Source organism: Eublepharis macularius, chromosome 1 (genome assembly GCF_028583425.1).
Source record: "Eublepharis macularius isolate TG4126 chromosome 1, MPM_Emac_v1.0, whole genome shotgun sequence".
Classification (NCBI taxonomy): Eukaryota; Metazoa; Chordata; class Lepidosauria; order Squamata; family Eublepharidae; genus Eublepharis; species Eublepharis macularius.
Genome location: NC_072790.1, coordinates 77,533,327 through 77,559,051, shown reverse-complemented (window position 1 = coordinate 77,559,051; position 25,725 = coordinate 77,533,327). Strand labels below are relative to the sequence as shown.

General features: G+C 39.6%; 1 protein-coding gene across 2 annotated transcripts in view; it reads right to left on the bottom strand.

Moving 5' to 3' along the window:
• BCKDHB (branched chain keto acid dehydrogenase E1 subunit beta) overlaps positions 1 to 25,725 on the bottom strand; it is an 80,950-nt gene that overhangs the window by 41,816 nt on the left and 13,409 nt on the right. For both annotated transcript variants that reach the window (XM_054988161.1, XM_054988171.1), the window contains exons 7-9: positions 17,495 to 17,592; positions 16,455 to 16,565; positions 10,902 to 10,988 (exon numbers count right to left, since the gene is read on the bottom strand). In XM_054988161.1, the coding sequence (XP_054844136.1) occupies positions 10,902 to 10,988; positions 16,455 to 16,565; positions 17,495 to 17,592 (296 nt within the window). The remainder of the gene's footprint in view (positions 1 to 10,901; positions 10,989 to 16,454; positions 16,566 to 17,494; positions 17,593 to 25,725) is intronic.

Here is a 25,725-nt window from a genome sequence, read left to right as displayed (position 1 = left end):
TAACATTCTGCGAGCCAGGGCCCTTGCAGACGATAGCGCAGCCATGAAGTATGATGCTTTCCACAAGAGGACCTTCACCCCTTATTACTTCTCCACCCCTGACAGATCCACTGCCCGCTACTTGCAGGAGACATTTTCTGGCACCGTTCATATTCCCCTCACTAGCTCAAGGTTTTCACTACATCTGGCAACATTAAGTCTTCCAGGGAACTGCTGAAGATCATGGCAGTCAAAATCACAAAATAAATGGCCATGGGTCAGGTAATGGGCCCTTTCAGCTCTCCTCTCTTGCCCAGCCTGAGGCTTTCCCCACTCGGTGTGGTCCTGAAGAAAGCCCCTGAGGAACACCACCTTATTCATCACCTGTCCTATCCGTTGGGCTCTTTGATCAATGAGGCTATCCCTCCCAGTATGCCTCTTTTGACCATGCAGTACAGCTAGTTTGGTTTTGCAGCACTGAAGCCCTTATGGCAAAGCGAAATGTACAATTGGCCTTCCAGCTTCTACCAATGCATCCTGACAATTACTGTCTGCTTGACTTTAAATTTAGTGACATGTGGTATGTAAACATGGCCATGCCAATGGGATGCTCAGTAGCCTACAGTGCCTTTGAAACTTTCAGCACATCCTTGTAATAGGCAGCAAAGGAGTGCATGAGGTGCCCACATATCACATCCTACTTACATAACTTCTTGATCATAGGTCTCCCAGACAGCTCAGCTTGTGCCAACTGCCTGCGTATCTTCCAGACACTGGCTCAGGATTTTGGGGTTCCACTCACCCAGGAGAACACAGGCACTGGCCACTTGGCTGGTCTACCTGGGCATACAGCTGGACTCTGTGCTAGAGCAGTCCCGCCTCCCCTCCAACAAGTTGCAGAACTTGCAGGACATCATTAATTGGACCCTTTCCCACCAGAAGTGCACACTTTGGGAGCTCCAGTCCCTCATTGGGCACTTAAATTTTGCATGCAAGGTGGTTTTCCCAGGCAGGGCCTGGGGAATTGGTTGCAGCTTTAGGAGCTTTGGTGGGAGCCATTTTGTGGTTCTTATGGCGGTTTGTGCATTGGGCATGGATCCTTTCAGGGGGAGACAGGACCTGCGAGCTCAGTTTCCCAAGGAAGGGGATCCCTTTAAGTGATCTTGGGAATGAGGCATGGCAGGTGCATGCCCAGTTCAAGGGTTGTTAGGGTGCCCTCATTCCCTGGTGGCAGGGCATGCACACAGGAATGTACACTTTTGTAGTATCCCACTTGCAGTCATCCCATGGTTTTCTCCCTCAGCAGATGGGCTGAAGGGGCATGGTGGGATACTGGCTGGTCAATGCTTGGATCTGACCACTATGCATCGCCAATGCTCCACAAGCTGTAAACCAATAAAGTTGTTACCTCCTTTAACTCCACCTAACTTTGTGCTGTGCATTCTGTCACTGTGCCCCTCATCCCCGCTACACCCATCAGTGTTGGGCCGCAAACTAGAGCTGTTTATCTGCCTAGGTAATTTTGGCAAATTTGTAGGTGCTATTCTGTTCCCTGATCCCAGGTATTCTACAGTTATCCATCTCCAAATAGTTCTTTATTTTAAATATCTAAATCAGAGCCAGCATTTTAGCTTTATTAACTTCTTTATATAACTCAGTTTTGTGGAAGAGATTCTACCAATCCACTCTCCATCTCATTTTTCTTTCCTTCATTTGTGTTTGGCCATCCTATGTTGCAAATCTATTTTATTTCTCTACACTTAATTTTTGTCTGTCAGCTCAAAGATGCTATCTAATATGTAATCTATGGACCTATGACAGACTTTTAGAATTTGAGATTATAACAGAACTTTTAGATCTTGAGATTATCAATATGCTGTATTTGACATTAGATATTAGATTTAGATATTTGACATTAAACTATGTCAAAAATGAATGACACATTACTGAGAGGAAAAATTAATTATTCTTGTCATGCAAAATTTGTCCAAATCTGTCACAGATAAACAGTTTCACTGCCATTCTTTTAGAGCATCTTAAGGGGGAAATATTATAAAACCTTTGCACCATCTGTGAGAAGCAAATACATCACTGCCAGTAAGTCCCTGTACAGTCCCTGTAGATAAAACAATACATCCTATCCACTAATATATACTGTGTCATGTAAAATCATAGGGAAGATAAAATACCATTAGCCAACACAATCAAAGGAAATTCTCCTTACTTGCACTAATTCAGGCATTACTTTTTCCTTTGCAGATGTGTATGACAGTAATATGAACCAAAAATGCCTTTTGGGACGTTTGAAATTTTAGTAACGATCCATGTCAAAATTAAGCTCAATTAATCCCTAGTTTTTTCAGCTATTTAAAAATGTTGAGACATATTGGATCACTATGTAAACAATTTTTAGTGTGTGTTTTTACTACCATGTACCGTATTCATAACTGTGGTGCCACCTTTGTTTATGACTTGTTAATTTTTATCTTTGTTGTAACTTGGCAAACAAGCTGACATCTGCTCTATAAAACCTATACTTTCCAAGCAAAGATCTGTGGCAGGGCAACAGAAAAATGACTAAGCCAAAAGTAAAGAAACTGCAAACTTATCACAGTTTCACAAATCACATAATCAAGTCCCTAGGCATAACCTTTTGAGAGTCGAGTGCTGGAACATTTGACCATTAGCAGCTAAAAATAAAGTACAAAAAATGATTTTAACCCTTGTCTTTAGATTATTGCACTTGTTACAAAAAACAATGTTTAGAAATCTGGTTTGATAATTCAGTAATTTTATTCAAATCAATTAAATGTCACATGATACCACCTTATTCAAAATTTTCTAGACCTCACAGTAAGGATGAAATAATGATATGGAAGTGGAAATTTACCATCTAGTCCAACTGGACACTTTAAGTTTTTATTACTTCCATCTGCAAAAAGTAAAAGCCAACAACTATCCCTGAGATTTTTGGCATTTTTAATATGCGTTGTATCCAGCAAAAATGAGCTGTTTTATTCTCACGGCACAGACATGTCAAGCACTCAAACCTTACCTTCACATGAAGTGTATGTGTTAAAAATAGTAAATCTGATTTTTGTATGCCTAAAAAAACCACTTGTCTTCTATAATATGTTATATTAATCACATAAACTTCTATTTTAAATATTTTTAAAATTTGTAATTATAAAACAGGGTAACTTTACAAGCAGTTAATAAATTGTAATTATTGTAAAAGGATAAAATACAAAGCTATTGTTATATAAAACGGAAAATAGGTGCAATAAATTGTCTACGAAATGTGCACACTACAGCAAGTGATGAATTAAACAAGAGTTTTAGAAATAATTTTTGAGGGGAAAAGTAATTGTGCAAGAAAATATGTCTTCAAGATAACCCTTTGAACAACAGCGAACAGCACAGAATAATTTCTAATATGGACAAACCCATGATCTCACATAGTGGAACTACTCTCTCCTGCACTTTGATGGAGAATTAGGGCTGCTGAGCAGCAGTGGTGATAATAAACATTGGGAATATAGCAGAAGTATGGCTAAACGGGAAGATGCTAAGCAAAACTAATGGAGTTGGGGCAACCAATGAGCATCACTGGGCTATTGCCAGTGACTAGGTCTGAGGGTATAAATCTTAGATGTGTCTTGGATGTCTTCCACAGTTATCTGGTAGTTAATCATATACAGGACTTGAACTCAGGACCTCATTCGTGCTATTCTATGAAACTCTGGCAAGATAGGGGACAGACAGACTTATCTATGGTGTTTTAATACCAGGACAAATGCCCCAAGGTATCTATGCCCTGTGTGCAGTTAGATGTGTAGCCAGAAGAATGCTCTGCATTGTACAAGGTAAAGGATCAAGCCTGTCTCTTCCTTCTATTTTGCTGTTGATTGGCTAATTTCAAGATAAAAAATGAGATTTGACTTATCCACACCTTCCTTCATGGGGGGATTCAAAGCACTTCATTTGTATCAAAAAGTTCTTTTCCCCTAGAGATGTGCAAGTATGGGAGAAAAAACTGGGGAAAGCCTGGGGAGGGTTCTTTCCTCCACCTCTGTCCTCCTCCTCCTCCTCCTCTGATTTTCCCCCTGCTTTTCTGATGGAAAAATTGAGAAAGTTTGGAGAACATTGTAGACTCTTATAATTGTTTCCTTTAGCCAGACGGAAATGCATTTTAAGACAAGATTTTACTTAATATGTGTAGTATGAAAATTTGTATGTAATATAATCTAGCTAATGATAAGCAGAGGAAGCCATGAAGACTTACAGAGAAGATATTTCCCCTGTATCCCCCTTCTCCCACTAATATCACTGTTTTAATTCTTTCCCACTCCCTATCAGTGCCCCCCCGATACTCTTCCCAGCCATCTACTTTTAGCTATCCCAAATCTTAAGTTTCCCTCCATTCCTTTTACCTGCAAGAGGTACTAAAATCCATTCTGCACTGCAGTTCTTTATTGTTTATGCCTCTAGTGGACTTTTGGGGGGGGCTCTCTTTTGGGCTGTTCTGAGTAGTATCTGTTGCTAGGGAAACTTTCATAAGGTTGTTAACATAGGTGAGGTCTAGGCCTTGTTAAAAACACAGACATTAATTTTCAGCTTAGGGACCAACACAGTTTTCCCCTATAAAGGCTTTTGTAAAAGGGTCCAGATGTTGCTGTCAAATAGATACATTTAAAAAAAATGTAATAGGCTGCTCACCTTGCTCTTGGTCTCGGCTTCAGTGAGCCAGGCCAGGTGATTTAGCATCTTTAGCATCTCTAGCATCTTTCCTCCCAATAAAATCAAATTAATTGTATTTTGAAATGGTACTAAAATTTCATCTTCAAAGCATTTATAATATCAGCCTGATAGTCCATTAGGACCTGGTGACTTTTCAATTTTCATCTTTAATTGCTCCCACTACTTCTTGAATCATTATGCAATCACCTGTTGTTCTTCCGTAATTTTGGGGAAATTCTGTTTTGTTAAGTAGTCATTCAGTTTCTTTTGGAAAGATATTTCTTTGAAGAAATATCCTGTATTCTATATAAATCTGAATAATACTTTTAAAAGATCTTTTGGATGCCCCATTTTCTGTAAGCATAGTATTCTCATCTTACAGTTGTAAAATCATTTTTTCCTCTCTCTTTTCTCAACCTGATATCTTTTTTCTGATACAAATTTCTTGTAAACAAAGGATGTCAGCTCTCAATTTTTCAAATAATGAAATATTTTCTGTTGTTTTTGAAGAGCATTTGCCCCATTTATATTCCACACTATGCATTTATAATCCATACTTTACATCCCCAGAGGTTTTTTTAACAGCACTTTCAATATTTTTTATTTGTTCAGTAAAATCTGATTTAAATTTCATAAAATTGTCTTCCATTTTCCTTTCAAATGAATCTTATTTATCACCTAATTGATCAGAGTTTTTGTATCAAAGCTGTGGGTATGTCAGAACCAGTGTGCTTCCTTGCACGTTGAGACATTTTCTGCAAGATGGCTGTTTTTCTCTCTTTTTAAAAAGTTTTTTAAATTAATTTTTTAAAAGTAAATATAACAATACTGTTAAAAAGCAATCTGTGAAGACTTTTACAGATGTTAGTGTTTACCAGGGGGGTGCAATTCAGGATTCTGATTAGGAAGAAACACCAGAATCAGATCCAATTAGGAAAGATTTGGGTTTCCCAAATTGGTCCCAGCATTGCTGGCCCAATTCAGAAATACCAAATCAAAGCTTTCTGAAGTGATTCGGATCACTCCAGAAAGTTTCGGGTCAAGTAGGAGCTGCCTGCAGCATTTTCCTGGCTGTTCGCATTTGAAAACAGCCAGAAAAGTGTTGCTTGCTTTCAAACTTCCCATCCCGCTGCTTTTCTCTCCCGATGGGAGGGGGAGGAGGGTTCCATCCTACAATGGGGAAAAGGGGCTGGGAGGGAAGTTTGAAAACCACCCTTTTCGTTCTGCTTGCAAGCAGTACAAAAAAGGTCACTTTCAAATGGCCCGCCGCTTGTTTCCCCCATGAGAGGGGAAGAGGCAAGCAGTGGGAGGTTTGAAAGTTAAAGTGCCCCTTCAATTACTTCACCCAATGGGAGGCATATGAGAGGGTTCCCTCATCCTCCTCCCATTTGGTGAAATAAGCGGCAGGACGAGAAATTTGAACAAAACACTTTTCTTGCCGCTTGCAAGTGACAAGAAAAGTGTTGCTTTCCAATGTGCTCCGAATCTTTACGGAGCATATCGAAGCGGGTCAATAAGTGATTTCTGAAGTGGCTTGCTTATTTCCAACTCTGTTCCCCACTTCAGAAATTCTGAAGTAGGAAACCCGAATCTTTTTTTGTTGCACACCCCTAGTGTTTATTATTGGTTTTATTTATATTCCAATCCTGACTTTCAAGGTCAGTCCTTCACTCTTAGCTCCTTCAAAGCAGTTTTATTTGTCCAGTCTGGCTAAAGCACTTTCTCCAAATACAAATTCATAAATTACAGAGATGAACAAACAACAGTCTTTTGGTTCCCCTTAATCCATTTCAACTTTCTTTCCTCATATGTAGTCTATGAGTTTTCTTCTTATCTCAGTTAAAAGAAAACAGACAAAGTCCAGGAAAGCAGAGTATTATCTCACCACACAAAAAATAGCTGTATCATAGAGTTACTTAATTTCTTGAAGTCCTTAGATTCAAGACTAAGGGTCGACTTGCCTTTGAACTCCAATTGTAGCTGTGAGTAGATGTTGTCCTGTCTCCGATGCTCCAATATTTAGTCACCACCCAGAGCAAACCTGGCAAGTTAAACCTTCAGCAGAGCCATCAAATGGATCACAAATGGTTAAACTCACAATCCCTCCTTATCCAGAATGACTTATTGGCTGCAATTGAATCACCAGCCATTAATCAAAGCTACGCTGTCTCTCCCAAAATGAAAGGCTTCAGACAGCCATGCCTTCAAGTCACGTCTACCTGAATAACCTAAATAAGGCTTTTAAATAAAAAAACATATTTCCATATCCAGGTTTGATCAATAACAATTAGCCAGTGTTTAGAGGAGGCAGTCAAGAGTGTTTTTAAAAAAAACTTCTAATATTTGGCTAGGTGTTAGAAACGAACAAAACAAAAAAATGGGAGGGGTATTTTGTGGCTTAGTGCTGCATTACTAAGTGTGACACAGTTCATCTAGGCCTACTCTAAAAGTACCATTAGTACTAATAGGGAGACTGAATGAGCAAGAGAAGCATTCAGAAGGGCCTTGGGGAAAAGGTGAAGCAGAAAAATAGCAGGATGGAGGGGAGAGCTGTAGCTTTCCCCTGTGCAGAGGCCTGCCCCACAGCTGCCTTCCATCAGCCTGACCTCTGGCTTGGCTGGTGACGGCAAGATGCCTTACAAGGTCCTCTTTGCTGAAGAAATTTCAAGAGTGCTGTCCACACAAGTGCCAGAGGCAGGAACTAGTATTGGGCAAGGGTCTGCTGCTAAGTCTCCAGCTGCTGTAACCCAGCAGCAGGAGGAGAAGCAGCAGGTGGTGTACTTTGGGGTGGACTTGGAAGATGCAAGTCTTCTGGTCCTTGAATTCACACCAGGGACACAGAAAATGCTAGAGAAGTAGAGGAGAGGATCACCACCTTCTCTCGTTTCCTTTGAGGCAAGCAACAAGCCTTTGAGGAAAAGGCAGGAGGAGAGGACTGAGATGGCAGAAGAGGAAGAGATGCCATTAGTGCCCCCCAGGGTGTTGCCATCTCAACCACTTTGCCCTCAGCCATCTCTTTCTGCCCCCCCCCCGACACAGTGTGTCTGCCCCGAGCAACTCACAGGAGGCGATTCCTTGGCAGCATGGGTGCCCCTACACCGCCGCTGTCTGGGATCACTTCCAGAAGTCAGAAGACCCCTGCTATGCACAGTGCCAGTTGTGTAGTTTACCTACCCTCAATTGGTTCAATAGAACCTATGTCTGTCTGTATGTGTACAGACAAGGAACAGACATCTAGGTCTTGAACAGATGAGAAGAGATCTAGATTTATAAAAGCTTGGGGTTGTTGAGGTGTGTGAAAATGAGTGAGTGCATGTGAGGGGAAAGTTGCACGCTTTTCTTTTCAATGGGGCGGGGGACGAGGTTCTGGGGTAGCTGTTTTCATACTTAACCCAAAACAGCATCGACCATTTGTCTTTCTCCTAGTCTAAATCATTGATCCACTGAGTTTTTTTCTCAGGTACAGTCTCACACACACACACACACACACACACACACACACACACACACACACACAAGAACGGACGCATAGAAGATGAGTATCTGCAAGTGGAACAGCAGAGCATTCCCAAGTAGGAGAGCACTCTAATATATGCAGTCCAGCAACATTAAAAACAAGCCTGCTTTATGTTCACTCTGTAAGTTTTCTACAGTGTCAGTAACTGATTCCCTTTGCATTCTGCTTTTGCCTGTTGATTTTATATTTCCTTGTGATTTGTTCCCATACTGAAGGTTGAACCCAAATCCTTCCTTCTGATGCAAAATGAGGTATTCTTGCTGCCTGTCTATCTCCATCACCTAAGTGCAGGCAGGCAGACAGAATGGTTGGCTGAATCCCCGCCCACCCACGCATCTCCATCACAGAGATAATATATAGCAGTTTTTGAGACAAGTTTTTTTTTAGTAGGATATGTTCTCTTATTTTGTTCTCCCCCTTTCTAGCCACACTTTACTTAAAGAAGTCTCTCTTATTTCATAAAACATTACACCAAGCATGCACAGCATTAAAAAATTCTTCAACCAGGATAGGGGTGGGTTATAGGAATAGTATATTTGCAATTTTTCTTATAGAAAGCTAAGGCACATACATGTTCAAATTTCCTATATATGCTAGATCAGGGGTTAGGAACCTATTATATTTAGAGTCAAATTAAATCACAATTCAGAGCAACTAATCACAAAGTCGGCATAAGAAAGGCCACAAGTATAACATAAAATATTCTACTTAAAATTATCTATAATTATGTTGATTAATAATCTCTAAAATTCCACAGCCGGCAGGTCTCCTGTCGAAGGGGGTAATGTAACCTCCCTATTCTGGGGTTTTTCATCCCACAGGTTTGTTCATCCTGGCCATCTGGTAACCTTCCTCCACCCCAAGGGGTGTGTTAGTTGGGGTTAAGAAAGTATAACTGTGTTGTTATTTATGATTTTATTGTTGGTTTTAAATATGGTTGTTATCCACCTTGAGCCCACTCATGGGGAAGGCAGAATATAAGTCAAATCAATCAATCAATCAATCAATCAATCAATCAATCAATCAACTGTTCACATTTATCATTTTCCTTTCTGTAAAGCATCTCAAAGAAGTCCTTTGGGCCCACAAATTCATACATTGCTTATTTGAGCATCACATCTACTCTCCAAATACTTTAATTTAAAAGCTTTTAGCCCATAGGACCCTGTCGAGGGAATCGTGCTCTTTTACACCTCTCTGCAGACAACACAGTGACAGGAATCAGCTCAGTTGTGAGAGTGGTGTAGGAGATTTTATATACATTTATATGTAAAAAGAAGACATGCATACACCTTCAAAGTCAAAAGTAGTAAAAATATAGTCTTGTTTTAAAGCTAGTATGATAGATTGTCATCCAGTAGGAACATCACTTCTGTGGTGACCGTGGACTTCTGAAATGCTATACATTGTTTCTGGGAGCTCACTTTTGTGTTTATTGCGCCATGTGCATGCGTGCGTGTTCCATGTGAGGGCATAGAAAGATCTGGAAATTCAAACTTTCAAGAAAAGTGACTTCTCTAGTCCTAACAGATGCTTATGATGTTGCTAGCCAATTTGAGTTTAAAGAGAAGCTATTTCACACTCTTTCCTGTAAACTGCTCACAGAACATTTTTGTTTAAAGGCTGCATAAACACATGGCAAGTAGTCATTTTTTCTTCTTAGTCTAAATCATCTGATTCACTGAAGCCAAATCCAGTCCACCAAATTTAATACTGCCATTTTACAAAGTCAGGCCTTCAGAATGAAAAATTCATTTTACCTTCCAGAATAACTTTAGAACAATTCATGTGAAACAAACATATTTAACAATGTCTCAATTTGCAGAAAAGAAAAATGTGGTGAATGGTAATATGAAGTGGCAAAAGATGCTTCTCAATGTGTCCAATAAAAATGAATGACTTTGCAACTCAAGTTTAAAACAGAAATCATGCTATAAAATGCTCTCCTCAAAGCTACAATAGCTTTCTACATAGATTTTTGTGGCCATTCAAAAAGATCTCTAAAACAAAACAGAGTAGTTTCATAACAGACAGTCTTCATAAATTATCACTTTTAACTAAATATTACATCCTTGTATTATAAGCCATGCACTTAACTCTCCCAATAACCAGTGAGATTTAAAACTGCTCAGCTTTGATTTTCCCCAATGCGTTTGTTTATGGAATAAAATCTTTGAGGGTCACAACAGTTAAAAAAAATTGTCATGTGTAGAAACTAGAAATATAGAAATATTTTGAATGTATTTTTCTACTTTGAGTAGCAAACGTTGTATATTTGTTTCAACTGAAAAGCTTTATGCAAATTAATTTTGGCAACAGTCATTCAAAAATAATTCAGATACAGCAGCTGCTCACCAAAAAAATCCAGAAATTATTAAGATTCATCTGCAAAACTAATATGCTTTAGAGAAAGAATATTACTATAAGAGCTAAGAATCTAACATATTTCATTAGTTCATAAAATTACACATTCAGATAAGAACACAATGGTGAACTAAAGTAATTTTAAATAAAATAAATGTATAGTTTTTTTACCTTCTTCCAAAGACAACTGGTTAACTACTGACAGTGAGAAATAGTTGGAAAATTAAAGTTTATTTTTTAAAGTGCTAAAATTTCTTCCAGAAAATGCTCAAATAGTACAGCAACAACAACTATAGAGTACCTGAACTGTGGAGCTAATTTCAGATGCAAAACCTCCTGTAAGAGGGGCTTCATGGCTGATTAGTAATCGTCCAGTCTTTGCCACGGACTGAAAAGAAAAAAAAGACTCTTTCATACATATATGCTCTGCAAATAAAATATCAACTTTCTGCATTCAAAAAGGTGTTTGGAGTATTCTTAAAACCAAATTCCTGTTTTTCAAAGCATAGTGTCCAAAAAATTTTGGGAAACAGACTTTAAAACATATGTAATTGTTACAAGAACTTAATGGCACGTAACATAAATTTTGTATTTGTCTTTTTTAAGTATTACTTACAAAATTTTAAAAGGACATGAATAGGTTTTTTTTTAATGGAGGCAATCTAGGTATTAAGCCAAAATTCCAAATTATTTTTTTTAAAAGACCGGGGCTCTCACAGTTAACTGCATGTAACATTTTGCTAGTCAAGAAGCAAAAGCCTTCCCCTTTCTCAGCAGCAAGTTCATTTATTAAGTTTCACTTTTTAAAAACTTAGCACTATAGCTTTTCATGGTCAATGTCTATTTGTAGCAAGCTACAAAACTTTCACAGAATTATTACAGTTGTTTGCAAATAACTGAGTCACATATGATTTACACAGTTTGCTTGTCAATCTAGTTCTAATACATATGTCTGTGAATTTCACAGTACTATTTTGTTTTACATGAGTACTGTGATATTCATAGGCACATATGACAGTAAAATAATTTAAACTCTTTAAAAGCAACTTGGAGATCAAAGAACTCGGTGGAAAGGCCCTGCACAACTCTCTCAGGACATGACTAGTACAGCCCATCTTTTCCAGGATGGGTGGACCAAGTACCTAAAAATATAATGTGTAATTTGTAGTGTCTGTATTCTCCTGACCTGACTTTGACATGCAGACATTAGGAGCAAGGAAACTTATTCTACAAACACAGGGGCCCAATTTATATCTAACAAGCTCCAGTTGCCCTCAGTGTCATGCATAGAGATCAAGAAAGAACCTTACCATATCTTCCCCCCGCCAATATGTTCCAGTAATAATAATTTTGTGGGTCATCCCTCAAAATAATAGACGAGATGTGGGAATCTACATTAGAAGACTAGAATCAATGAAACTTTAACGAGTTAATGAATTGTCTTCTATTTTTATTGGAAGCTCAGAGGTTAATTACAATGTAAAATCTACAAAAATGTATGGAGAGGTTGGGGGAGGAGGTTATTTCATAGCCAAATTATGAAAAATTGTGTCTCAAAATGAAGGATGTTGAGAGTCCATTATTTAAACACAAAGTTCATTTTAGGATGCAAAACCCAGCACAGAATTTCTGTTTAGTGGCTGTAAACATAACAACAAAATCTTAATGATTTCAAGAAGATTGCTTAGATGCAAGATGCTAGCTTTACTCAAGAATGTACGTAGAACATTAGGTTCATTTGTAGTATGCAATAGACATACATGGTACAAAAATCTGCTACCAGTTATACCTTCCCTCATGTACACATGGCAAAACAGAATAAGTAAGCACAAAATGAATTGTTTCTCTTTTAAAAGAACAGCTCCCACAACTATAGAATTCAGTAGCAGATATAAAAACCAATGTATAATTCTCTTACTGAACTGTACATTCCATCTACTCATAAAGCTATGAGATGGCCTGAAGAAGGCTTCTCCCAGACATCGTTGTTAACTTGCAATGAATGGGGAAATGCTGGCAAAACTACAGGAGCGTGGGAATCTGAACCAACTACACACCATCAATCTCGATCAAGAAAGCAAGTATTAATACTAATCTACATGCAAAAATAAAGATTAGACACTCATTTTGGAATAAATTCAGATTTTGTATTCACTGTACAATAGCCAGTGAAGACAAATAAGAAAATGGTTCACCTTGAGCTAATAGAGGCCTCTAGTGGTGCGCATTGCATACTGATATGTGAAATGGAGAAAAAACAACCATAGATATATTGAAGGAGGAACTACAGTAGTCACCTTTAAAAAATAATCAAATTAACCAAATATGACCCTTTTGCTATTTATTGCGTTTGAAATTGAAATCATTATACTTGTTACCTAACCCTCTACCTGCAGGAGTCCCCAATATGGTGCCCATAGGCACCATGATACCCAACACCTTTCTTGGTGCCTATCAATTGTTTTTAGAAAGTAGGTGGGACCAAGTGGGACTTTTTGAGTTTGATATTTATGGTACTGATGCTGACAGTGGCTTTATGTAACATGCTTTACCTGTGCAAGCAGCAGAATGATATTCTAAAAACACAGTGGAACTTCCTCCTGAGTAAACATTATAGGTCAGCATGGTCATCAAATCTTTCCAATTTGAATACATTTTATAATTCTGGTAGAAACTGATAACATCAATACATCAAATTTCGGTCACTCTTTAAATATCATTTATGTTCCTATCAAAATCTGACCAGAATCATTCCGTTACTGTACATGTGAATAACGAGCTATCACTAGCCCTTCAGTACCGTTATAAGAAATAATGCAGACTGGAAAAGTCTGGGCTCATGAGAGAAGACTTCATTTAAAGAGGAAAAGGAGAAACATTTTATTTTACTTTTCCTTTTGCACAAGTGTGTCAGATTCTTGCAAAATGAAAACATTTAAAATATTTTCTTTCATACACAAAACAGGCTTACATATTGAGCTAGCTAAGAATCCCTCATCTGACAGTGTTTCTTAGCTAGCTCAATATGTATGCTTATTTTGTGAGTATCCAAGAACATATTTTAAATAATGTTAATTTTAAAAGGCATCCCATTAAACAGAACTTCTGTCTAAAATGATGAAGAGCTACTACCAGAGTTATGTAGAGCCTTACTCCCTGACATTTTGAGGTTGTGCCCACCATCCTCTGTACAAATGTAGATACAAGGCTCAAAAAGGTTAGGGCCACTACTATACTGGATTGTGGTCTTAATAATTTGCCCTATATAAACTGTGGTTTTAGATATGAAAAGATTTAAGTAGGACGTTGTATCTTTTTTTATTTATTTATTAAAATGTTTATATATTGCCTCTCCTCTATACCTTGCATGAGATGACGTTCAATCAATATAAAAATATAAAACCAGTAACAAGAACAGACATCCAGCACCAATAAAATTGATCAAGCAATCAAGCAGCAGATAAAATCAGATTAACCAACTCCATACACAATAGTATCAGAGGACCATAATGCAGCAGATAAAACTCAGGGGAACAAATAAAGCAGTCTGAAACACAGAAGTCTTTACTGGGTGTGGAGCATTTTCAAGGGAAAGTAGTGAGTACAGGGAGAGGGAGGATGTTCTACAGGGTAGGAATCTCAGCTGTTTTAGTCACCCATCCTATTTTTGAAGACAGGGGGCAATGGGAGACCTGTAATGATAAGTGAAGTGCCAAAACAGCATTACTAGGACTAAGTATTCTAGTTTACGAATTATATGAGCACCTGGAATTGGCTCTGAAAACAAAAAGCCAGCCACTGCTGATTCTTAAGCACCACTGTTATCTTGCTACTGCATTCCAAACTAGATGAAATTTACAAATGGACTTCAGGGTAGCTCCATGCAGAAAGCAATGTGGGAATATGTTAGTAAAAGCAGGGAACCTGCAAGGACTTACAGACGTCACTTCAGTTTTCCCATATCCCCTTCCCCACACTATTTCTTATTTCCTTCCCCCTGGTAGCCCCATGTCCACTACCCTTTCCCTACTACCTTCTCTCCTTCCACTCACCAACCAACCTTTCCTTTGTCTGACCCACCCAGTCTTCAGCTTTATTATTTATTTATTTCTTTTATACTCCACCTTTCTACCCAATGGGGGCACTAAGCCACCTTGCCTCCACTTTATCCTTAAACAACTCTGTGAGGGAAGTCTTGCTGAGTGAGTGGCTGGCCCAAAGTCACTCAAGCAAGCTTACAAGGCAGAGCGGGGATCTAAATCTGAGTCTCCCAGTCCCTATTCTTATACTAACTACTGCACTACATTGGCTCCCAGCTTTTCCTGCACCTGGCAACCTCTCCCTGGGAAATCTCTGGCCAAGCATAAAAATTGTGTGGTAGCAAGTAACTTAGGTTAATTGCGTGCAGGGTCGGCGCACCCATAGAGGCCAGGTAGGCAGTGGCCTCAGGCGCGAGGGCTCTGGAGAGGCGCCGGAGGGGGTGTTGGGGGCGGAGGCGCACGCCGCGGAGCTGGCATGGCTGGCCCGCAGCTGCTGCAGCCGGCCAGCCCCGTGCCACTGCCACCGCCGCCATCACACGCCCCCAGCCGGGCGCAGCAGCCACGAGCCGCTGCCAGGGCGGCGTGTGGAGCGCGGAGCAGCCTCCGCCCGCCACCCCAGCCATCCGCCGGCGAATGCCCTGGCTTGTGCTGTGCGATGATGTCATAGCACGATGACATCATTGCACAGTCCGTGGCGCGCGCGCACAGTGCACACGTGGGAGGGGGGGTTGCCACAGGCGCCAGAGACCCTGGCGCCGGCAGTGGCAGCCAAGTCACACAAGTTGTGTGAAGGCTGCTGCTGGACATAGGTAAATTGTGTGGCCATCAAGTAACTGGTTGTCTCCACTGCATCTTGATGAGTTATGCAAACTGCAAGGCAGCAAGTTGATGATGGTTGCTGCTGGGCCTAGCCCTGATGACACCTCCCTCCAGGGCAGGAGGGAGGGGAGTGGGGGGGTATACTGAGAGGACAAAATGCCCTTAGAAAGGGGCCTCCCCATGCCTTTCATAACTTATTTTACTACACACTAGCATGGTTAACTCCTGCCTGAAGCATTCAAATGAAGCAGCATCTCAATAGTTATTACCAGCAATTACAGCCTCTGCAGTGCAATAACTGTGGTGCATGCCCTGGTAGCATCTAGATTTGATTACAGCAATCTGTGTGGGTGGTAGGAATGAGCACTAAAAAAATTGTTATTTTTCAGATTTGGGATAATATCAGTAGCTCTGATATTCTGGTCCAGTTTAGTATTTAGATTCAAGTTTTATTTGGGAATCCAAATATATTCAGTTCCATTATTCCCTATGAGGGAATCTTTTGGAGGGCATGGGGCATTTTTGGAGGAAACTACACCAAAATCAAAGCAGGGTGAGGGCTAATCTAAACACCTCCCATCCCAAGTTTCAAGAAGATTGGGACAAGGGGTCCAATTCTACAGGCCTCTGAAAATGTCTGCCCTACCACCACTCTCCATTGTTTCCTTCGGGGAGAGGGGGAATCCAGGGTAAAGAAGCTAATGCCAAACATACAAAGAGCCATACACTGACCCATCCCAAAAAGAACTAACAAGACCCAACAGAACCAGAGAATCCCAGCAAAACCATCCAGGCACCACTTCTGAAGCTGCAGTCATTTGAAACATCTTTTTTTCCTCCATGGCTATGGAGGTTTCATTTCTTGGACTAGAGCAGGGTGAAGCGGGAGTGCGAGGCAGTTCTCACAGGAGAATGCAGCAAGTTAGGGACAGCCTGCTCAACTGTCTGTCCAATCACAATGATTCTCTCACACACCATCTAAAAATAATACCCACCTTGCATACAGTCTCTGCATCCCAAGGTAGAATAGTCTTCAGATCAATTACTTCACAGGATACACCAAGTTTTTCTTGTGCCATAACTGCTACCTCCTTGATAATATGAACCTAAATATTTGGTCAAGGCATGCAACATTATGTTAGATGAATGGAATATCAACACTCACATTTTTATCATGCCCTTTCCCTAAAGAACCCCTAGCAGCATATGTGTTTTACTTTTTATCCTCACAGTCCATTGTGAAGTAAGTTAAGCTGAAGCTCACAGAATAACTGCCCAAGTGAAAGTATAGTTGAGTGGGGACTGAATCCAGGTCCTACTCCAGCCACAATACCACACTGCTGGTTGAGCAATGAGGGAAGAGGAAGATTTTACCCAATTCCCCTCCTTATTTCCACTCCTGATGCAGGAAGCATTTTGTTTATATTTATTTTGGTTTTGATCCCTCAGTAAAAGGGAAAATCTGATTGCATGAGCTCCTTCCACTCATACAAGTTTGGATCATACACAGTATTATGATGCTTCAAGCTTACAGCATTGGTTTAAAATGATAATTTATTTTTTTAACTGAGCCTCTTTGACCTGTATTACTCTCCCTGTGTAATAAATATTCCACATGACAAGTTTAACAGAACATATTGAGTGCTGATTGGAAGGAACTAAAATCATCCTTCTAGCCAAGTATGACAGTTCTGCCAAATGGTGACAGCTCTCCTCTGCTCATTGACAATGTGAGATCTTTATGGCCCCTTTTTTCCTGAGAGGAAGAGTCTTCCCAGAGTTTGATGCCCGGGGGTGGGGGGGGGGTGTTCAATTAAAAGACATCTTTATATCTCTCCTACACATCAAGAACTATCAGCTATTCTTTAAATAACATTTAAAAACTTATACTCCATATATCTGCACAGGTGAAGGCAAGTGGGATATAAGACATTTCGATCATGCCATAACATTTTCATGTGTATGTTCAAATTTTGTTTTGCAGCTACACAGCATGCAAGACTACTCATGAATATCTTTAAAAAGTCATACTAACCTGTGTGCCCCAAGCCACCAGAGTAACATCACTTCCATTCTGTAGCACTTCTGCTTGAGAAAGTGGAATGTAGTACGGCTCCACAGGAACTTGTTCCACTAATTGAATTTAAGCAGAAGTTTACATACTCTCAATATTTCATCCCAGGAATACTTGAACAAAAACAGATACTCAAATTCATGAAGCCAAGCTATACCTGCAATTTAATATATCTTTTGGGATGAGATACCTCATCTCAGACTCCAGCAAACTAACAACCTCCTCATTAGTTATGGGTTGGTCATACTATAACTTGATTAGTATGCTCACTCAAAAGAGGCCATCCAGGAGACTTGTAGAATTTACCAACTACAGTGGTGACAGCAACAGATATGGTTCAGAACACCACTTAAAGAGCCAGGCATGGACCTAAAAATGTCCATGCACAAATGGAAGACACTTCCATTCATGGAAGGGTGTTGCCAAATTCTGCCAATCCCCACCCTCCTCTTTGGACTCTGTTCCTCCCCATCCCCTATGCCAAATCACATACCAATCTGGGAGTTCCGCTTGTCCTGTGGAGGATTTTGTTGGAACACTTACAAGCCTCTGGCTTCTACATTTTTAATAGAATTTTTGTGCTCTATTCATTTGTCGTATTTCCTATTAAATATTCTTGGGAAGGTGTTAGATGACAGTTTACTGACCAAAGTTACTTCCTCCTAGAGATCTGAAGACCTAGAGAAACATCTTCCTCCCAGTTTTTTCCAACAGTGAAATTGGAAATTTTGAGAAACACTAAAAAGCATCCTATAAAATATTTTCTCTTTTAGAATGAAATAGTTTTTTAAGAAAAGATTTTACTCACGGAAAATGTGCAACATGCAGATTTTTCTATACAACATCACATATAACTCAGGAACGTGAAGGCAACACAGGCAGGGAATGTGAATAATATCCCTTCCTTTATGAAACAAGGGCCGATTCCAGACGGCCCCCTGCCTCGCGAAACGTCGCGCGTCGTCGCGCGTCGTTGCGCAGAAAACGCGAAATATCGCGTTTTCTCGCGCGAGTTTTGCGCGACGTCGCGCAAAACTCGCGCGAGAAAACGCGATATTTCGCGTTTTCTGCGCAACGACGCGCGACGACGCGCGACGTTTCGCGAGGCAGGGGGCCGTCTGGAATCGGCCAAGGAGGGTTTAACAACTGCTTCAAAACCCACTCATTTCCCTGTGACTGTACAACTTCCTTAACCAATGGTAACCACAAAACTCTCTCTTTTTTTTTCTTACTGACTTATGCCTTGATCAAAGTTTTCATGCAAACTTAAATAAAGCCTCTGCCACAGATGAAAAAAGTAGAGTGCGTGAAAGGTTAGTAAAGGAAACAAGAGTACCACCTAATGCATACATATTTTCCTACATTTGTAATCTAAAAGGCCAATAGGGTGCTATGCCCTGTAACTGTCACAATAACCATTCACAAAATCAACTGTGCTTGGCAGGGCATCACCTATATCACAAAGCTGCCTCAGCTGTAAAAAGCTGACTCCACCTGTAAATTAAAACTACCTTGTGCCTCCTGTTTATAAACAGCAATACTGACAGGAGCAACAGTCATTAAGGCTGCTAAGGCAATCTCTTTCAAAATAATCAGCACCTGCTTAAATTACCACTACCCATAACAGCCAAAAAAGTACTTAATGTCAGAAGCCTGATAGAAAAACAAGCAACAAGGCCTACAAGTCATCTTCAGATAATGCACTGGGAAGGGGGATGGTGACAACATTACATTTTGAGGGGGATCATGCTCTTAGGCAAAAAATCCAAAAAATATTCCTATTAGTAATAACCAAACACTTGACAATTTTCCCAAGCCAACAAGCCTTCAGAACTGTATACATTACTAATAGATATTTCTAACAAAAAATATTTAAAAACAATAAAAAGGAAAATCATAACAAGATAGCCAAAAACAAATCCAAAGGGGGGGGGGGAGAGAAAGAGAGAATCACTCACATAAGAGAATAACACACAAACAATTTTAAAAATATGAAGAAAACAGACTTTACCAAACTATGCTATACTTTGTTTTATATAGCAGCACACTACATATTATTATTGGTGTCTCAAAAAAAAGATGAGACCTAATGCAAAACAATGTGTTGTGAGTCCCTACATACATCTATTAATTTGATTGTTATAATAGGCACTTCCAAAAGGCACTGGAGTAATTTTTCTAATAGAGTGTGATCTATAATTAGAGCTTTGTAATTATGCACAGTTCCAACAAGTGGTAGATTAGAAAAGAAGAGGAAAGCAATGGCAGCAAAGAGGAAACTGTTGGAATTACCACTCTGCTAGCTATTGCCGCACAAATTCTCAAAGTGACACAATGAAGAACAGTATATTTGTCATCTAAAATTGCATTTTAATTATTCTAATTATTTACCATACACACTAGCTATATAAATATATATTGTTAGATAAATTTAATTATAATATTATATACCTTACAAAAATAAATATTCATTTAAATTTCTGAATAAAAAGTAAATCCAAATGCTGTATATTTTTAAATTCAAGTATGCTAGATGCTTTATTTACAAGGAGGAAAGGAGGGAGGGAGTGAATTATAGGAGAAAAAATGGCTCACCGCTGCATTTGGAGTTAGCCCATGAAGGGCAGAGAGGCAGAGCCCCTGTAAAATAATATAATGAGCAGAGAGCGATGGAGTTCATGACAAAAAAGCAGGGGCTGGGGCTTTGCGAGAAATAAGCCTGAGGTCAGAGTCACGGCATCATAAGCCATTCAGAAGCAGGGCTTAAAACAATTTCTTCAGTTATAGCACCACTCCAACTATATGGGATCCTTACCCAGGAATGTCTGAATAATTACATCCAGGGTGATTTGCTAAAGACCCACTAATGAATCCTATGCCTGCACAAATATCTGAAGTCAAACTTCTCACACTAAAATCATCATTATTAGATTCTAAACATTCAGAAATGCTAATTTAAGAATTTTGTAAAAAACCTTTGTAATGTTAACTTCATTACGAAATATGTACATCTGAGAGAATACTTGAAATGCTGATGAAAAACTAGTTTTTCACGTTGCCCCATGTCACTATAACAACCACTGATGCAAATCATTTATTTCTGCATCACTGATGTCATATATGGTAGAATTAACTGAAAAGGTCATAAGACATAAGAAGAGACTCGCCTTAAGTCACTTAATCCTGATAATGTCAAAGTGACATTTTTCCTTTGAATTTCCATTATGCCCTCTTTAAAGCAGAACACTGCTTTAAAAATTTAAACTTCCATTTTTATTTGGATGTTTTCTTTAAAATGTTTGATATATTTAATAAAGCCAGAATAGAAGCATTTAAAATGTAGGTATTTTAGATCAATTCTATCCTAAAAATACCATTGCTACATTCCTTCCTTGTTTACTTAGGTTATTAAAAGTCCACAGTGCAAGTTTTATTTACTAGGGAGCATAACAAGAGTATTAACAATTTTTTTAAAATTACCATAACCATCTGTTGAGCATCTCAAAATTCAAGGCAAAGAACTAGTATCAGTTTCATCATTGGAGGCAAGTACTTTCAACATCAGAAGAGAAAAATACATCGGAATAGGTTTAACACTACCTTTTTGTAATAGTTGAAAAGTATGAAAGTTTAAGCTCTCCAGTCCTTACTCCAAGAGATATCAGTAGCTGCTTCTCCTGTCTATGCTGCAACTATGTCAACATAAATCTCAGCTAAAGAGCTGCAAATCCAAATCATTAGTGGTAAACTTCAACAAAGACCATTTCTTCTTATGGGTCAATATACAAATTATTCTCTTCAGATCAAAACATGCTGGCTGTGCCTTCAAGAGAAACACCTTTTGCCACAATCCACTGCCATGCCATACTGGTCTTGGTTGCTGTGGAATAAGCTCCCTACATAGACTTATATGATCTCACTGCTGTAGGTAATTCAATCTGCAGCTAAGGTTTCCCCCCTCTCCCAAAAGCATGTTTCTAAGGAGAAATGATTTGAACCTGTTTTTGTATACAATGGCTGTCATTTCATGAGTCTCCTGGATTGCTGAGTTTTAATGAGATACATTTTTGCAGGTATGTTGTTAGCTACCATGGGCTAAAGAAAGGAGGGAATAAGTGATTAAAAATAAATAGTAAACAGAAATTGTTCTGCCCCATTCCTCCCTTGTCAAATGCACTGCTCTGCACAAGAGTCCACTGTTGCAACCTCCCCTCCCCCCAGCAGCTCTCATATACATAGCAACTTAAATTCACAGGAATACTGACTTCACATAAAGATGATCACCACAAAGGGGAGGGGCTTGAGATATCTAATCTTACTCCATCAGTATGTTCACATAGCTGCTTACTGCAGCAGTGTAAAATGCAGTCAATTTGTTTAAAAGGTTGTGTTGAGTATATGCCTATGGGGGAGAAATCACTTTCTAGCAATTTCTGATGGGATACATGTATGAACTGTAGATTGTTTAAAAATGCATGAATGAATAACATGATACAGAATTGAAGAATCTGCATTCTTAAAACACACACACCTTTTAGCTCCCTCCCCTGCTCTCAAACTGACCATTAGCCAAGTATTATAATGCTGTAACAAATATTTCAGCATCAAGAAAAGAATCAGCAAAATGCCTAACATTTCCAAAATCCTACCAAAACTTAATTCTATTTCCTCCCCAACTCAGAAGCCCAGTTAAACAAGAACAGTTACTGTCTTCAGACCCACTCAGAAGATCCAATGATGTGCTGTTTTTTTGCTGCTTATTTTATGGTTTTTACCATCATGTTCCTATTTACTTGACAAATGTTATGACATTCCTTTCTATGTATCACACTGTGTTTCCTTAACACTGCTGACCAAGCACCAAGATATTTACCTGTTATGGCTATAGCTAGAAATATAGAACAGTTGCTGGATTTGACCAAGAAAATCAGAGAAAATGTCTTTGCATCCAGAAACACGGCTAGACCAGCCTCATAGCCAGACATGACACAAAGAGAGACTAGAGACCTAGAACAGAACTGCCTTGGAGAGGGGCATGAAACAGAGGAGTAACATACTTGTATCGCCTTGTGTAGATTAGAAGAGTCATCTAACCCATATCAATACACATAATATCGATACATACAACATACTGAGGCCCAGGTGCAGAGAGTGTGAGAATGACAGAAATGTACAGCTTCATAGACTTTTGAAATACAACTCAAGGATTAGTGTATTGGTTCTCTGATAGTATTACTTGTGTACTATACCTGGTAATGAAGAGATTTTTAAAACTTCTACTTCTCTGAGAGCATACTGATGAATTACACCATACTGAGAGCATACTGATGAATTACACCAATATGTATACTAAACACTAACAGTTTTATTAACAAGAATCAATGTATTGTCGAAGGCTTTCACGGCCGGAGAACGATGGTTGTTGGGGGTTTTCCGGGCTGTATTGCCGTGGTCTTGGCATTGTAGTTCCTGACGTTTCGCCAGCAGCTGTGGCTGGCATCTTCAGAGGTGTAGCACCAAAAGATAGAGATCTCTCAGTGTGAGAGATCTCTATCTTTTGGTGCTACACCTCTGAAGATGCCAGCCACAGCTGCTGGCGAAACGTCAGGAACTACAATGCCAAGACCACGGCAATACAGCCCGGAAAACCCCCAACAACCATCGTTCTCCGGCCGTGAAAGCCTTCGACAATACATCGAACACCTCTACGGGGAGGAAACATTCCAACAGACCCGAAGATTGGAAACACTTCGGAACAAGAAAGCACATCTACTCTGTTCTTTGACCTTTCTTCTACGCTGCAGGGACACAAGAACCATAGACACTGAGAGATCTCTATCTTTTGGTGCTACACCTCTGAAGATGCCAGCCACAGCTGCTGGCGAAACGTCAGGAACTACAATGCCAAGACCACGGCAATACAGCCCGGAAAACCCCCAACAACCAACAAGAATCAACTTTACTGATTTTTTTATTTCTCTGCATTGCATACTGAATCATGTCTAACATTCTATGCTTGTTCCAGACTTCTGTAATCCTAGTCTTAGTGTTACCAGGTTCCTTCTAGGGCAGGGAATCCCCCACCATTCCCATCACCACTCATCAGGGTGGTAGAAAAATAAGGGGGGAAGTGGGGAGCCACAAGTAGTATCTTGGTGTGCTAAAGTTACTCCCCGTGCTACCAGAAGTGATGTCAGTGCACCGCCAGGGACATTGAAGCATTCTGGCACTTCCAGTTACACAGAGAGTGACATCAGCACACCGCCATCATCATCACACCACCAGCAAAGGACTCACACATACCTTGACTCTCCCATCAGTTCCCCGTCAAAGTGCTGGCAACCCTACCTACTACTAGCACGTTGCTTATTAAGAATGTAAGAAAAGCCCTGCTGGATGAGATTAATGGTCCACACAGTCCAGCATCCTGTCTCACACAGTGGCCAACCAGTTGCTATGGAGGGCCAACAACAGAACATACAAGCTGAGGCCTTCTCAATGTTGCCTCCTGGCATTGGTATTCAGAGGTTTACTGCCTCTGACTGTGGAGGTTCTCTTTAGTCACCATAGCTAGTAGCCACTGTGAGACATTTCCTCCATGATTCTGTCTAATCCCATTTTAAAGCAATCTATACCTGTGGCTATCACTATATCCTCTGGCAGTGAATTCCACATCTTAATCACACATTGCATAAGAGGCATTTCCTTTTGTCTGTCCTGAATCTGCCACCTACCAGCTTCATTGGATGCTGTCAAGTTCTAGTATTACGAGGGAGAAAAAGTTCTGTTTGTCCTATGCATAATTTTATAAACTTCTATCATTTCCCCCCTTAGTCATCTCTTTTCTAAAAAGTCCCAGAATCTTCAGCCTTTCTTCATAGGAAAGCAGTTCATACCCCCAATCATTTTGGTTGTCCTCTTCTGTACTTTTTCCAGTTCTGCAACATCCTTTTGGAGATACAGTAACCAGAACTGCACACAGTATTCTAAATGAGACAGCACCACAGATCTATACAGGGGCATTATAATTATTTTCATTCCCTTTCCTCATAATCCTCAGCACAGAGTTTGCCTTTTCACCACTGCAGAACTCCAAGTTGACACAGTCACTGAGCTATCAACTATGACCCCTCTCAGTCTCAGCAAGTTCAGACCCTATTCACTTATACCTGATGTTGAGATTTTTTTATTTCAATGTGCATCACCTTACACTTCATTGCCACATTTTTGCCCACTCACCCAATTTGTGGAGATCCTTCTTGAGCTCTTCACAGTCCGCCTTGGTTTTCATCATCCTGAATAATTTCGTATCATCTGCAAACTTGGCTACTACACTGTTCACCCTTGTTCCAGATCATTTATGAACAAATTAAATAGTACTAGCCCAAATATTGATCTCACTGCTTATTTCCCATCATTGCGAGAACTATTTATTTATTCCTACTCTTTGCTTCCTGTCTCTTAACCAATTTTTAATCAATAAGGGGATCAGTCTTCTCAACCCATGACTTTTAAGCTTACCCAGGAATCTCTGGTGAGGAAACTTGTCAAAGGCATTTTTAAAATCCAAATAAATGTCTACTGGGTCACCCTTATCTACATGCTTGTTCACTTTCTTAAAGACCTCCAGAAAATCGGTGAGGCACAATTTGCCTTTACAGAAACCATACTGATTTTCTCACTGCAGGCTTTGTTCCTCTACATGCCTAATAATTCTGTCTTTGATTACAGTTTGTATCAATTTGCCTGGAAAAGATGTTAGGCTAACAGACCTGTAATTTCCTCAAGACCCTTTTTTATATCAATTTGCTTTTTAAAAACATTTGCTAGGCTCCAGTCTTCTACTACAGAGGCTGATTTTAGGTCTCATTCTACTGATCATGTCAATTTACACAATATAGACCACCTAGTGAGCAAGGCAAACTATAAACATAATACATAATACCCAGAACCTTTCTTTAGACTATTCAGTGGGGTTACTCAGAGTAAAATATTTGTAGAATTGGAATTTCAATGCAACTCTGTTAATGTGTGTTAGACCAAACCACCCAAAATACAAATGCTAGTGAAATAGCTCTTAATCTAAAGTCATGAAGTCCTGAGTAATACAGAGTATCTCTAATGCAATCTTCCACCATTAAGAAAAGACAGACATCAGGCCTGGAGGAAACAGAAATATGGAGGCCAGAAAG